The sequence below is a fragment of the Pygocentrus nattereri genome, chromosome 14 (genome assembly GCF_015220715.1).
Source record: "Pygocentrus nattereri isolate fPygNat1 chromosome 14, fPygNat1.pri, whole genome shotgun sequence".
Taxonomy (NCBI): Eukaryota; Metazoa; Chordata; class Actinopteri; order Characiformes; family Serrasalmidae; genus Pygocentrus; species Pygocentrus nattereri.
In genome coordinates, this window is record NC_051224.1 from 24,119,545 (window position 1) to 24,135,745 (window position 16,201).

A 16,201-nucleotide genomic window follows, 5' to 3' on the forward strand; every position below is an offset into this window, starting at 1 on the left:
AGGAACTTTCTAAAGCAATATATCAACTCTACCAAAATGCACCACAGAGCGCCCCAGGAAGTCATTCTTACCTGTGGCCATCAAACTCTATAACTCCCTCAGTGTGTGATTCACAAACTCAATACGAAACCGTTCATCTGTGCAATAATAACAACGGCGTGTGCAATAACTCAGAGGGACACTAACTTAATTTAAATAATTTAAATAATTGTAACTGCTTTATACCTGATGTTTCATATTACTATCACAATCACCGCCACCTTACTATATTGTTAAGTACTTAAATCTGGTGTACATACTGTAAATTCTCTATATTGTCTTAAATTATTAGTAAAGTGTTTATTTTTACATAAATGGCTGCAACTCTAACAACTGCAATTTCCCCCTGGGATCAATAAAGGAATCTGAATCTGAATCTGAACAGTCTTGAGCAACAGAGGCGCTGATTAAACAATAAATTTAAAGTTCAGAAGCGAAGCGACAGCCAGTACGGCCAGCATGCGTCATTATTCAATACACAACCTAAAAAGTTAGCTCACTCAATCTCACTACCATGCTAGCTACCTTACAACCTTACAAAACCAGACAACAGGTATGTTGCCCTTCCCTACCTTCCATTTTTGCTGTTTCTGACACAGACCAGTCTGCTCTGGCCAATTAGTTCTAAAGACATTTTGTATGTGTATTAGTTTAAGACACTGTAAATTCTGTTATGGACAGGAGACTTTCAGTCGATCTGCCCAGTCAAATGTAAAACTTCAGTTAGCATTTCTTTACTTTGATAATCTAATGGTCCTTAACTGGCTACAGGATCACTTCTGGACTTATTCTCAACACACTATGTGCTGAGAATGATCCACCACGCAAATAATACCTGCTCTGCTATATGCAGAGAAACAGATGGACTACAGTCTGTACTGAAGTGAAACTACACGGCCAGTGCAGCCGATAAACTGTACAATAGGTATAGGTGGGTTGGTACCTAATAAAGTGGCCAGCAAGCGTATAAAAATAAATAAATAAATAAAGCGCCGTCTTTCAGCTTACCGACTTTTAGTGACCGATGTAACATTTTAATGACATCTAGATCATATAAATTCAAAGAGCAATTTTAGTGCATTTCTATGTCTCTGCAATCACACAATTTCTTGGGGTGAAACAGATTTAATTTTGGTTCATTTTAATAAAATTTCTTGATAATAATGATTTCAGATAAATGATTGTTTCCCACACCTTTAACTGCATAACTGTGGCCCTCTGTGATGATGACGTGATTATAAATGCCCTTCGACAATGAGCTCTGACAAACACAAGTGTTCAGGAAATAAATGCTGATAATTGATGATATGATGATAATTCTCTACTTAAGATCCCTCACTTTGAACCCTTAATGGGGATTCCAATGATTTTTCCAAATTTCATCACAATGCAGTATGTGAGGTGTAAACAGAGAGATTGACAGCAGTTTGGTGTGAAGTGGTTCAGATGTCTTGACATTTACATTTTACATTTATGGCATTTGGCAGACGCTCTTATCCAGAACGACTTTACAATTTGATCATTTTTACACAGGTAGGCCAAGGTGGTGTTAGGAGTCTTGCCCAAGGACTCATCAGTATAGTGTAGGGTGCTTGCTCTGGTGGGGGATTGAACCCCAATCTACAATGTGAAAGGCAAAGGTGTTAACCACTACACTACACCAACCACCAGTGGTTTACAGTGGTGGTGATAGGAACCAGGGGTTGCCATAACTACAACACAAACATAGGCTTTTTTTAATTCAATACAAATTTTATTTACTATCCAAAACCACCCATGAACCAACACTAGTCTGAGTTCATATGGAATGTTGATGATGGAAAATAGTGGAAAATCTGAAATAAGAAGTTTTCTCTGGGGACTATTTTGCCTCACAACACCCTGCATGTATCCCTCCACCATGAGTTTATCTTCTCAAAACCATCATAAAACAGTGCCTCAATCATCAGGCAGTGAATTCATAACCATTTCATGTAGTATTTTCCATGAGGGAGCTTTTAGAGGTGGATGTCTGGTTCCTATCACCACCACTGTGAACAATTCTGACTTGGTAAGTTTCTCTAGAACTGAGCGTTTCACACCAAACCACTCCGAACGGCTCTGTTTACATCATAACAGTTTAATTAGGTGCATGAATTCAGAAAAATCAGTGGAATTCCCCTTTGATGTGGATCATGGAAACACTCTGGATCACGGTCAATAACAAATGCACACAGAAGGGGAGACGGAGAGAAAGTAGACGGAGTACTACAGCGGTGTCAGTAGCGGGTGGAGTACCAGTCGTTGTCTTGCATGTGCACCAGTTCGTTGACCACGTCCAGAAGGTTGCGGCCGTGTTTCTGCAGCAAACGCTGGTTCAGCGCTCGGTCGCCGAAGCCCATTTCCACCAGGACGGCCATCATGGCATCCTGCGTGGCAGCTTCCTCAGGAAGCTACAGAGAGGAGAAAGTGTCATTTACAAACGTGACACTGTGGCTCCTTTTCACACCAGCTGAAATGAAGCAACTTACCTGCCAGAACACATAATAAATACAAAGACAACAAAAGTAGCTTTTATAGAATGAAGTAGCTATAAAGAATAAAACATACAGGACTTTTTATTTCAGTTACAAGATAATAAATATAAAAAAATACTAGAGAGATAAAATGCCATGACTCAAATGCTATTCCAGAGGGATAAGAGATCTTTGGAACTTACAGTAAGTCTGCTTTAGCTGAGTGAAATCATCTAGATGCACTATAATACTTTAATAGATTAGTAAAATGTTTTAAGAGCTTTAAATACAAGCAAGACCTTATTTATAAACACAAGAAAATTATTAGATTTTAAGTCTCTCACTATGGACCACACAAAAAACTGGGCTGGGTTTGGTGCTACGATCACCGTAACTGGTAGGGAATGTTCTGTGTGAGGCTCGCTCAACCATTTCTGAATCATCTTCGTAGTTTGATGCTTTTGGGAAACTCGGCCTTGATCAATAAAAACCTTGCACTGACTTTCAAAGATTACAAAAATATTTTACTGGAAAAAAGATAAACTAGCCTTTAATTTTTTTTTTAAGTAATAATTATGTTTCAAATAATAATTCAAAAATGTATGTTGCCCTTTATATTGTGTGTAAATTTCATGAAGAACTGACCAAAAGAAATGGCCCAAAATGACTTGGCAAAAACTCTGGCTCCACTGACGCACATTAAAAGTAATGTATGTTTTTTCCTTTTCCTGTAAAATGACCATTTTGGAGATAGGAGGTTTTGTTCCGACAACAGTGACATAAGTAACAGAACGTGAGACGGGGTCTGTTATCGTGAAATAACATCAAGGCTGTGATCTGGTCATCGGAGATCATCGCAGCCATGATGTTATACGCGATAACACACTCCTTGAGTGTTCTACTGTTAACTGTTCATGAAGTAAGAAATTAATAAACTGGCCGTGAACGCAGTGTTTAATATGTTTCGATGTTCAGTTCCTTAAGCCGCCCACTCGCTGCACAGCCGACAGTTCATGGACAACGGACAGTTTGGGAATTTAGTGTAGTCTCATCTTCAGAGTCTGACCAAATCGGCCGTCATTCAAATGTGATCTTAAAAGGTGTCCATTTTCTGCTTGTGGGAAAGAAAGAAGTAAAATCCTTCATATGGCTTCAGCGTCTCCTACAGCTGTCATATATATATATATATATATATATATATATATATATATATATATAAAATCAATATATCATGGTTTATTCAAACTGTACACAACACTGTATCACTCCACTGAGACGCCGTTGCTAAGCAATGACTTTGACAGCTGTAGGAGACGCTGAAGCCATATGAAGGATTTTACTTCTTTCTTTCCCACAAGCATGAACTGTCGGCTGTGCAGCGAGTGGTCGGCTTAAGGAACTGAACATCGAAACATATATATATATATATATATATATATATATATATATATATATATATATATATATATATATATATATATATACATATACATACACACACACACACACACACACACACATATATGAGAGAGAGGCGTGGGTGAGTTTCTTAATGTAAAAGAGAGCTATGCACTCAACCTGCTGATACATCAAGGTAATTGTTTATATGAATGAATGCCTTTTTATGGATTCAAAACATAAATTCAAATGATTTTATTCAAAGACTTTTATAATGCTCTAATTTGATGCCACCATCATCAGCTGTAAGAGGCAGTAAGCTGTTCACCTCTATCCAGAGAAAAAAAACCTGATTCTCGCCATGAGCGCTCACCTGTTCAGGGCCAGGCTGCCCCGTAAACAGAGCTTTATAGGCAGATGCAGCTACGGAGAGAGCACCTTTCACTAAACCTCCAGTTATACTGTTTGCTCTGAGAGGAGGGGTCAAAGAGAGACAAAGAAGGAGACAGAATCTGCATCAGCCATAATTAGCACAGTATTCAATTCATCAATAAAAACCATTTACAGCACTGTGCAAAAGTCAGAGACCCTTCATTTTTTATTTCCTGTCAAAACAACCTTTAAGTAGAAGTTATTTATTTGTCTGGAAAATGGGAAGAAAAAGACCTATGTGACATATAGGGTTCTTTGCATCATGAAATGGTTCTTCCGATTGATGGAGAATGTGCTGTGGATGGTTCTACACAGAACCTTTTTGAAAATGGTGGCAGAAAGGGTTCTGCAATTGTGACAATGTCAAGCCTGTACCAACAGAAGGACCCTTTCTAGTGCGTTTTCAAAACTTCTATATAGAACTATCTATAGCGCATTCTACATCAATCAGACAAACCCTTTCCCAATGCAAAGAACCCCTTAAAAAGCATCTCTTTAAAGGGTGCATGTAAGAATTTAGTAAACAAGGATTTTATTCTTTCCATAACTGGTGCTGAAAAATCATCAGATTCATGATTTCAAAAGCAAAAACTATTTTAAGAAAAAATAAATTTTCCATTTAAGAATCATGCAGCCCACACTCAGACACAGAGTCTGATACTGAGAACCTCCCCATCTCATCTTCACACAGCACACACACATTATACACGCCTTACTTGAGTTCCTGTATCTCAGAGTCAGCTGGACAAGAGCTCCCAGGCTCTGAGGGACTGGACGCCAAATCTACAAAACACAAAGCCACCAGAGCATGAGTTAATAAAAGCGTACGAGCGATGGCAGAGCATTAAACTGTCTGTATGCTCTCCATGGCCACTGTATGAGAGACTCTTCTCTTGTAGCTCCAATTTGCTGGTGTACAGTTCAGCTACGTTCACATTACAAGCCTCGTTGCACAAATCCGATTTTTTGCTCAAGTCTGATTTTTTTGCTCAAATCTGATCTCTCTGACATTATGGTTCACACTCGTCTAGGTAAGTGACTCAAGTCATTAATGTGACGAATCGGCGTCCTGAAATGACCCAGATGAGCACATCCTACTCAGTAACGTCAAGTGAATGAATCACGTGCATCATCAGCACAAACTAATATGTATAGTTTAGATTTTTAAGTCAATTTAAACGAACATCGTTGAGAAGATAATTAACTATGACCAGCTCTCAGCTTCATTCAGACTTTAACTTCTGTTCTGCGCTGTTGCCATGGTAACACTGAATGATGGAGCATGCACAGTGGAAAAGAAGCACATGAATTCCGATCTGAGCATCACATTAAAGATACATGGCCCCGAATCGGATACGTATCCGATCCAGGACCACATACGGAAGTGGGTCAGGTCGGACTTGAAAAGATCAGATTTGTGCATCACACAGCCCTAAAAACTTCACATTACGGCAAAAAATCTGATTTGTGCCACTTTAGTCTCGTAATGTGAACGTAGCCTTACAGACTGTAGCCCATCTTTTTGCGTTAGTCGTCCTCTAGATCTTCATCAATGGTCAGTTTCCAGGAACACAGCTGTGTCACTGCAGTGCTAAGAATGGACCACAAGCCAAACAATATCAAGACAACTGTGTAGTGGAGGTGTGTTTTTAATAAAATGGCCAGTGAGTGGAAGTCCAAGGTAGGTGTTACTAATAAAATGGACAGTTAGTGAAGGCACAAGGTAGGTGTTTTCAATAAAGCGGTCAGTAAGTTGAAGCACAAAGTAGGTGTTTCTATGAAAGTGGACAGTGTGTGGAAACACAAGGTAGCTGTCTCTAATAAAGTTGCCATTTACTGTAAGCACAAGATAGGTGTTTCTAATAAAGTGGCCAGTGAGTGTATGTGTGTACCCTGCTCCTGCTCCTCTTTCTCTTTGCTCCCAGGTTGCTCTGGCTCTTCTGGCTGTTCCTCCGTTTCTGAGCTGCAAGTAAGGCATCCACACAAAACACAGTACAAGTATGTTACCCCAAACTATCATGATCCAGGTAAATAGCAATATACTGAGGAAATTAATAATATGATGACATAATCAGACAGAGTTTGCTTGAGTTGCAGGATTCAAATTACTCCAAAAGCGGTTCCAGTTCAAAAGAATTCCAGCAGTCTCTCAATGAAGTGTGCATGGGGCCTTATACTGTTTATTCAAAATGAGCTGTAAAGTGCTTTATAATGTTCACATGATCCACAGTCACTCTGACAGACTGTAATACACTACAGGAAGTGTAGGGGGCGATATGGCTTCTACTGTTTCATTTAAAAAGCTCTATAATGTTCATATGATCTACACAGTCACTCTGACAGACTGTAATACACTACAGGAAGTGTAGAGGGCGATACGGCTTCTACTGTTTCATTTAAAAAGCTCTATAATGTTCATATGATCCACTCAGTCACTCTGACAGACTGTAATACACTACAGGAAGTGTAGGGGGCGATTTATGGCTTCTACTGTTTCACTCTATAATGTTCAAGTGATCTACAGTGTCACTCTGACAGACTGTATCACACAACAGGAAGTGTATGGCATCTAGATTGTGTTTTTTTTTTACTTACCTGGACTTTCCAGAGGGTCTGGGTGCAGCTACAATGACTGGAGTGAGGGGAACAGAGTCTAGAGTCTGCGAGGCACACAGCATGTCATTAGCATCGGCGCTAACACATGCACTGCTGGGTGAGTGGATCTCTGTGTCCAGCTGATCAGCTCCAGCTAAGTCATCACCAGGCTGCGACAGAGCCGAGCTGTACATAGATTCTCCAAGCGGCCGGCTGGTGTCGAAGCAGTCCGGCAGGATGATGATGTAATCTTCAGATGAAGCTGAGGATGTTCTGCTACGAGTCTCTTTCCCTCCTTCTGAGGCTGCAAAATGAATTGTTTTGTTATTTGTAATCGTGCCATTGGTGTAGGATGTGGATTAAACAGTGTGGAAAACCGGATTAATAATTTTACAGATAGAAAAAATATATATATACGTATTTGTCCCCTTCAGGCATAACATTATGACCACCTTGTTTCTACACTCATTGTCCATTTTATCAGCTCCTCTTACTGTATAGGTGCACTTTGTAGCTCTACAGTTACAGACTGTAGTCCATCTGTTTCTCTGATACTGTTACCCCCTTTACCCTGTTCTTCAGTGGTCAGGACCCCGCATGGACCCTCACAGAGCAGGTACTATTTGGGTGGTGGATCATTCTCAGCACTGCAGTAACACTGATGTAGTGGTGGTGTGGTGGTGTGTTAGTGTGTGTTGTGCTGGTCTGAGTGGATCAGACACAGCAGTGCTGCTGGAATTTTTAAGACCTCAGCGTCGCTGCTGGACTGAGAATAGTCCACCAACCAAAAATATCCAGCCAACAGCATCCTGTGGGCAGCATCCTGTGACCACTAATGAAGGACTGGAGGATGACCAACACAAACTGTACAGCAGCAGATGAGCTATCGTCTCTGACTTTACATTTACAATGTGGACTGACAAGGTAGGAGTGTCTAATAGAGTGGACAGTGAGTGATCCACTCATACCAGCACAACAATATCAGAGAAACAGATGGACTACAGTCTGTAATTGTAGAACTACAGAATGCACCTATACAATAAGTGGAGCTGATAAAATGGACAATGAGCATAGAAACAGGAAGGTGGTCATAATGTTATGTCTGATCAGTGCTCACATAAAAGTGGCACCATTTGCTCTAAAGTATGTGGCTAAGCAGTTCCAGCACATTAAGTTAAGTGATACTTATTTAATCCTACAACCAGGCAAATTCCACCTCCGCATTTAACCCATCTGTGAAGTGAAACACCACATACACACAAGTGAATACACACACACTAGGGGGCAGTGAGCACACTTGCCCAGAGCGGTGGGCAGCCCTATTCATGGCGCCCGTGGAGCAATTGGGGGTTAGGTGTCTTGTTCAAGGACACCTCAGTCATGGACTGTCAGCACTGGGGATCGAACCGGCAACCTTCCGGTCACAGGACCAGATCCCTAACCTCCAGCCCACGACTTTCCCCAGATCATGCAGATCTACCTTCATCTTTTGTTTTCTCCTCTTCTTCCTCTTTCCTCTTCTTGCTGTCCAACTCCTCCTCCTCGAACCGCTCACCGCTGACTGGATCCACCAAGATCTGTTCAATGTCAGACTCGTTACCTTCATCTAAAGCATGGAGACACAATGTGATTGTTACAAAATTAAAATCATATTAATAATTATTTAAATTATTTATTTTAAATCAACAACTTGTATTATATTGCTGCTGTCGGAAGAAAACCTCGTATCTCCATTCTTGTCATTTTTCAGTTTTTTGACATAATTTGAAAGTGCCTGGTGTCATAATTTCAGATGAATGGACCAAAAGAAACAGCCCAAAAATTACTTGGAAAAACACTGACTTACACTAAAAATAAAAGTAGGCTTCTTCCTTCTCCTGTAAATTTATTTTGGAAATATCAAGTTTTCTTCTGACAACTAGAAATCATGGAGGGGGCTATCATCTTAGGTGCATGTCCACTGTGAGAGACATAATCTAAAAAAAAAAAAAACAGAAATCACAATGTATGATTTTTTAATAATTTATTTGTGTGTGTTACTGCTGCAAATAAGTATTTGAACAGCTGTGAGAATCAATGTTAATATTTGGTACAGTAGCCTTTGTTTGCAATTACAGAGGTCAAATGTTTCCTGTAGTTTTTCACCAGGTTTGCACACACTGCAGCAGGGATTTTGGCCCATTCCTCTACACAGATCTTCTCCAGATCAGCCAGGTTTCTGGGCGGTCGCTGAGAAACACAAAGTTTGAGCTCCCTCCAAAGATTTTCTATAGGGTTTAGGTCTGGAGACTGGCTAGGCCACTCCAGAACCTTGATATGCTTCTTACGGAGCCACTCCTTGTTTATCCTGGCTGTATGCTTAGGGTCATTATCATGTTGGAAGACCCAGCCACGACCCATCTTCAATGCTCTAACTGAGGGAAGGAGGTTGTTCCCCAAAATCTCGCAATACATGGCCCCGGTCATCCTCTCCTTAATACAGTGCAGTCGTCCTGTCCCATGTGCAGAAAAACACCCCCAAAGCATGATGTAGGGATGGTGTTTTTGGGCTGGTACTCATCATTTTTCATCCTCCAAACACGGCGAGTGGAATTAAGACCAAAAAGTTCTATTTTGGTCTCATCTGACCACAGAACTTTCTCGCATGAATCCTCTGGATCATCCAAATGGTCATGGGCAAACTTAAGACGGGCCTGGATGTGTGCTGATTTAAGCAGGGAAACCTTCCGTGCCATGCATTACTTTAAACTATGACGTCTTATTACCCATAGTAACCTTGGAAACAGTGGTGCCAGCTCTCTTCAGGTCATTGTCCAGCTCCTCCCATGTAGTTCTGGGCTGATTCCTCACCTTTCTTAGGATCATTGATACGCCACGAGGTGAGATCTTGCAAGGAGCCCCAGTCTGAGGGAGACTGACAGTCATGTTTAGCTTCTTCTAATATTATTTTCTAATAATTGCTCCAACAGTTGATCTTTTTTCACTAAGCTGCTTGGCAATTGCCCCGTAGCTCTTTCCAGCCTTGTGGAGGTATACAATTTTGTCTCTGGTGTCTTTGGACATCTCTCTGGTCTTAGCCATGTTAGTAGTTGGAGTCTTACTGATTGTGTGGGGTGGACAGGTGTCTTTATGCAGCTAACGTCCTCAAACAGTTGCTTCTAATTTAGAATAATAAGTGGAGTGGAGGTGGACTTTTTAGAGGCAGACTAACAGGTCTTTGAGGGCCAGAATTTTTGCTGATTGACAGGTGTTCAAATACTTATTTGCAGCAGTAACACACAAATAAATTATTAAAAAATCATACATTGTGATTTCCGGATTTTTTTTTTTTAATTATGTCTCTCACAGTGGACATGCACCCAAGATGAAAATTTCTGACCCCTCCATGATTTCTAAGTGGGAGAACTTGCAAAGTCGCAGGGTGTTCAAATACTTATTTTCCTCACTGTAAAACTCGATACCAGAAAGTATTTTAGATGTTTTGGGCAACAAAAAGAATTAATTAAACAACGGATAATTTACTGTAAATATCTATCTTTATATGTGGAAAGCAGCAGTGGTAAATGTTTAATGTAGGATATCACATCACCCAACACGTTTAAAAGTTTAAATATGTGGGAATACTAGTGTCAAGCAAGGTTTAGCGTGTAATAAATAAATAAATTAATTACTGTGGAAGCTCAGTTAACAGTCACTGAGCACACACACTGTCAGGTACTGAACAGGAAAGTTTTAGTTAATCTGGGTCCAAATAATTTAGAATGAATGAATGTACAACCATTTGTCACTGTGTTTGCACACTGAAATTAGACCTCTGCATTTAACCCATCCGTGATGTGAAACACCCACATACATGCACACTAGAACACACACACACTACGGAGCAGTGAGCACACTTGCCCGGAGCAGTGGGCAGCCCTATCCACGGCGCCCAGGGAGCAATTGGGGTGTTAGGTGCCGTGCTCAAGGGCACTTCAGTCATGGACCCACGACTGCCCCCATATATTTAAATATACCTTACAAGGTACAACAGCATCCTAAAGGACAAACTTAAGTATTCAACAATACCTTCAAATAAAAAGCCTGGGGGGCAAAGCATTGTGTTTAGAGTCAAATTAACTTAAAAATCTAAAATATACAAATTCTTTTAATGAATTACAGTACAATTAATTTCCCTACCACACCAGTGACAAGAGGCATACAAACCAAATGACAGTGCCTTTTTTTCTGAGAGTGGAGGCCTGCTTACAAGAAATGCCTCAAGATTTGATTACCACGTGAGAAATACAAGGTCTTGGGGTACCCCCTGCCCTGCACGTGTTCGTGTATCCTTGCATATTGGAATCAATATATTTTGATTGTCGGAACAAAACCTCACATCTCCAAAATGGTGACTTTACAGGAGAAGGAAAAAACCTCCTTTAATTTCCAATGCAAGTTCATGGAACCAGACAATTAGTCGAATTATGACAGAAGCTGAAAAATGACAAAAATGGAGGTACAAGGTTTTGTTCAGACAGTAGCTATATACTGCAACAAAACTGCTTTATATAAATGAAATACGTGATTTTAAGCTTTTAAAAAGAGTGTAAAGGTCACTGTCCTCTTACCTGCAGTGATCTGCTCAGCAGGAACCGCCAGGAGAGGAGCAGGATCAGGAATTGCCTCCATGTCTGTGTGGAGCTGAGCTGGGGCTGGGATCACTCCTGTCTCCTCTTTAAGTGGATCTGAGACAGGACTATCATCTGGGCTGTTTTCTGAAACTTTCTCTGCTTTCCTCTCACAAAGAGACACTGAGCCCTGCGGCGCTGGACGCAACACTGAAAATGAAACAGACATATGATCAACAGCGTGGCAATGGGAACTGTGGATTACTTGTATCATTACTGTGGTAAATCTCATCACAATATGCTTTTCTGAGTATATGATGTATATAGTCAGCGCTCAGAGAATACTGAATAATTACAAAGATCATAAAAAAAAAAGAATCAGACCAACTGTAGAGAGCCTGTAAACAAAAACAATCAGTATGCAGTAACTATAGAAGTTGCTAATTGGACGGCAGCATTATTCTTAAGCTCCTTCAAGTCAGTTTCGACTCGTGGCAACCAAACAGAAAGCATTTCTCCAGGATGTCCGGTTTTCCATTTGGGTCTTCTTCTCCTTCTTAATCACCTGTTCGTGATTCCTCTGATTGTCTCTGTCCGTCTTGTTGCTGGACACTGTCTAAAATAAAAGCTTCAGTTTGGTTATCTGGGCTTTAAATGAGAGGATTTGGTCGAGGATTATTTGTTTGTTTTCTTGTCCAGCCAAGGTTCTCTCAAATGTTATCACCAACCTCAAAGTTCAACAGCATCAATATTTGTCCTGTTTTGCTTCATTGTTTGGCTTTCACATCAATAAAGAACCACAGAGAAGTGCACAGCCTGAACAATTCTGATCTTTGATTGGACAGACACATTATTTGCTTTGAAGGTCTTTTGAAGCTCCAACTGCTGCGGCTGTCTGTATCATATTTCTTGGCTGCTGGACCCTCTGTTATATACGATAGTCCCAATAATCTTATTATACGCTATATTTCCAAAAGTATTCGCTCGTCTGCCTTCACACACATATGAACTTGACTGACACCCCATTCTTAATCTATAGGCTTTAATATGATGTCGGCCCACCCTTTGCAGCTACAACAGCTTCAACTCTTCTGGGAAGGCTTTCCACAAGGGTTAGGAGTGTTTTTACGGAACTTTTTGACCATTCTTCCAGAAGCGCATTTGTGAGGTCAGACACTGATGTTGGACGAAAAGGCCTGGCTCACAGTCACCACTCTAACTCATCCCAAAGGTGTTCTATCAGGTTGAGATCAGAACTATGCAGGCCAGTCAAGCTCTTCCACACCAAACTTGCTCATCCATGTCTTTATGGACCTTGCTTTGTGCACTGATGTGCAGTCATGTTGGAACAGGAAGGGGCAATCCCAAAACTGTTCCCACAAAGTTTTGAACTGAAAAAGTTTTGAAACTGTCCAAAATCTCTTGGTGCTGAAGCATTAAGAGTTCCTTTCACTGGAACTAAGGGGTTGAGCCCATTCAATGCTCTGCATTGCACTTAGTGATGTAAGGCTTGGTTGCAGCTCGGCCATGGAAACCCATTCCATGAAGCTCTCTAGGCTGTTCTTGAGTTGATCTGAAGGCCACATGAAGTTTGGAGGTCTGTAGTGATTGACTCTGCAGAAAGTTGGCGAACTCTGCGCACTATGCACCTCAGCATCCCCTGACTCTGTCATTTTAAGTGGCCGACCACTTCGTGGCTGAGTTGCTGTCGTTCCCAATCGCTTCCACTTTGTTATAATACCACTGACAGTTAACTGTGGAATATTTAGTAGTGAGGAAATTTCACGACTGGACTTGTTGCACAGGTGGCGTCCTGAGTGCGACCCATTCTTTCACTAATATTTGTAGAAGCAGTCTGCAGGCCTAGGGGCTTGGTTTATACACCTGTGGCAACGGAAGTGATTGGAACACCTGAATTCAATGATTTGGATGGGTGACTAAATACTTTTAGCAATGTAGTGTATGTTCTGCAAATAGGTTGAACAAGAAGGGGAGGGGGGGTGGCAGCCCTGTCGGACTCCTTTGCTGGTGTTGAACCAGTCAGTAATATAGGTGACTCTTCTTTCTTTATCGACTGTCTTGATAAATTGTTTCATTTTGTCTTCTGTTCCTTTATAAAAAGTTTATTTTTGCACATATACTATAAAAAAGTTTTACTAATACATTTTTCTAACCTGTTCATAAACCTCAGATAGTCTAAATATAATGATAAAATTCAATCAAGCCATCAATTTTGCCATATGCTGCCCATCCTTACTGGTACACAGACCTTTAGTGGGGCATCTCCCGTGAAGGACACTGTGGTCCAACACCTCTCCCAGTGTGAGAGAGCGGATCACTGACTCGCTCACAAACTGCCGGCTGATGATGTTCTCCTCTCCTTTCTCCTGGGCTGGAACTCCTCCTAACTCCGGGCTCTGGGTCACTTCTGATGAACAGTTAAAGAGTTACAGTTTATAAAACATTTAAGGCCAATGACAACTAATTTATTGTTTATAAATAATATAGTGTTATATACTAGTGTCTATAAAGGCCAATATCATTCAATTTTCTTGTATTTTATCTTTTTTTCCAACTGCCTTTAATGAAACAAGGTGTTTTTGTTAGCAAGGCTTTAAGAATGACCTATGCAAATGATCCATGTTCTGACTGGCTATCCTGACTGTGCTTCATTTAAAAAGCAGTCTGGGCTGAAACACTCTATATAACATCAGGGTAAAGAGTTGGGATAAACTGCTATAGGCTGAGATATTAAATATTTTTTGTTTTATTTTTACCCAATATTTAAGCCTGTTCCACATAGAGGAAAGTGCACTTATTCTCACTTTTCTTCAACAAAATCTGACTAAGTTTGTTCACAACTTTTGTAGCTAATTCAAAACGGAATGTTTCTGCAGGTTAGGTTACATGTATGGTATATAGGTTATATATACATATATATAGTCCATTTATGTGTACATATTATATATACATACATAAACCGTATGGACTGGTGGATGAACGTGGATACTTAATGTTTACAAACATTTACAAACTATTTCATTACACAAATGAAGATTCATATATGAAATAATATAATATACAGAAAAAGAATAAATGTAGTGCACAAAAACTTATTTCCACTTACCCAGAATGCTATTGACTCCTTGGGCTTCTGCCTCCTCCTGGATGAGCCCCAGAGTTGGCTTCTCCTGAAGGAGTGCATCATGGGGCAGAGGAGATATGCATGGAGTAATATCTGCGTAGAAAAAGGAGATGAAAGTTGAGATTCAGTGGTTATCATCTTAATCTGTTAAAGATCACTGGTATTCCCGGCGCAGCCCATCTCCTGACCCCTTACAACAAATATACCTTAACATTTTTATTAACCTTTAGAGTACCAAACCTAGAAGTGGCCACATTGACATATCTTATTTTTAACTGCAAATGATTCAGACCTTCCATATATATATTTATGGTTATGGAAGGTATATTATACTATATATATATATATAGTAGTTAAACTATTGCATTATTTCATTTCATTTATTAGAGCTCAGTAAGTTACAGCTACAGCTGTTACATCAATGAAATGTTGCTCTTAGGCGTTGCATTTCATAACTGTAAACATGCTTTGAGTTTTCATAATTTCAAAGTGGTATCCATATACAATTTAAACTTGTTTTTATTGTTGTTGTTGTAGTACGAATGTCATTTGCATATGTATGTAACAATTTTATATAGGAAATGATTAACAGCGTAATAAAGATACATGACTAGCATTGGAGTGTTTTTGCTGTCTTGTGTAAACTATGGACAGGACTGTAGGGGAGCAGGACTGACAGGTACAGTACAGTGCAAAAGTCTTGAAAATTTTTAAACAATTTACCTCAGCAGTGAGTTTATCACAATATACATTAGAATAAAGTCATATTCGTAACTCAAATAAACATAAAAATAATAAAAAGTAACAAGAATTTCTTGGGTCCATATTTTTCCTTGACACCTTCACAGCCGCCACAGAGACTTGTTATTATCATCAATTACATCATGAGCACAATTTACTGAAGCGCTGATTGGTCAAACCAGGAGTTGCTTTTTACAAACACACTAACATCCAAAAAAATCACTATTTATTTATTTTATTTAAAGTCATTATTAATTAATATTCTATACATTTTGTTTATTCAAATATTCACATTTTTCTCAGCAAATAAACACAAGCTACACAAATAAATAGATTTTGACAATGTGTTTTGGGTGCCTAAGACTTTCGCACAGTAATGTAGGTGGCCAAAAAAATAGATTTAGATCCAATAAGATTTTCCTGGTTTGTCAGGAGAGGTGCGGCAGTGTAGAGCTGACTAATATTACCGAAAAGCCAGAACGGAATCTCAGCGTCAAAGAACTTGTGCTCTGTCACTCTGCATAGGTGCTCCACATGCAGCCTGAGGTGTGCAATGGCCTGGATTGTGTCAGCCTCCGTCGTTAGCTTTCTCCTCTCCCAAACCCCCGCTCCTTAATGTGGAGCGGAGAAATTGTTCCACTCAAGCAACATCAGACCCACTCCCTCATTACAGTCGCTGTCTCAGACACAGGATCAAGAACATCATCTTTTTTACATTTCCAGCTACAGACGCAGGTATGGGGACT

General features: G+C 40.0%; 1 protein-coding gene across 1 annotated transcript in view; it reads right to left on the reverse strand.

Moving 5' to 3' along the window:
- Nucleotides 1-2,078: 2,078 nt before the first annotated feature.
- The window catches only part of nbr1b (NBR1 autophagy cargo receptor b), a 33,310-nt gene continuing 19,187 nt past the window's right edge, over nucleotides 2,079-16,201 (reverse strand). Inside the window, exons 14-22 of the mRNA XM_017715456.2 lie at nucleotides 14,697-14,807; nucleotides 13,839-13,997; nucleotides 11,570-11,779; nucleotides 8,440-8,565; nucleotides 6,960-7,263; nucleotides 6,257-6,327; nucleotides 5,081-5,147; nucleotides 4,306-4,402; nucleotides 2,079-2,471 (exon numbers count right to left, since the gene is read on the reverse strand). Of these exons, the coding sequence (XP_017570945.1) occupies nucleotides 2,298-2,471; nucleotides 4,306-4,402; nucleotides 5,081-5,147; nucleotides 6,257-6,327; nucleotides 6,960-7,263; nucleotides 8,440-8,565; nucleotides 11,570-11,779; nucleotides 13,839-13,997; nucleotides 14,697-14,807 (1,319 nt within the window). The 3' untranslated portion in view covers nucleotides 2,079-2,297. The remainder of the gene's footprint in view (nucleotides 2,472-4,305; nucleotides 4,403-5,080; nucleotides 5,148-6,256; nucleotides 6,328-6,959; nucleotides 7,264-8,439; nucleotides 8,566-11,569; nucleotides 11,780-13,838; nucleotides 13,998-14,696; nucleotides 14,808-16,201) is intronic.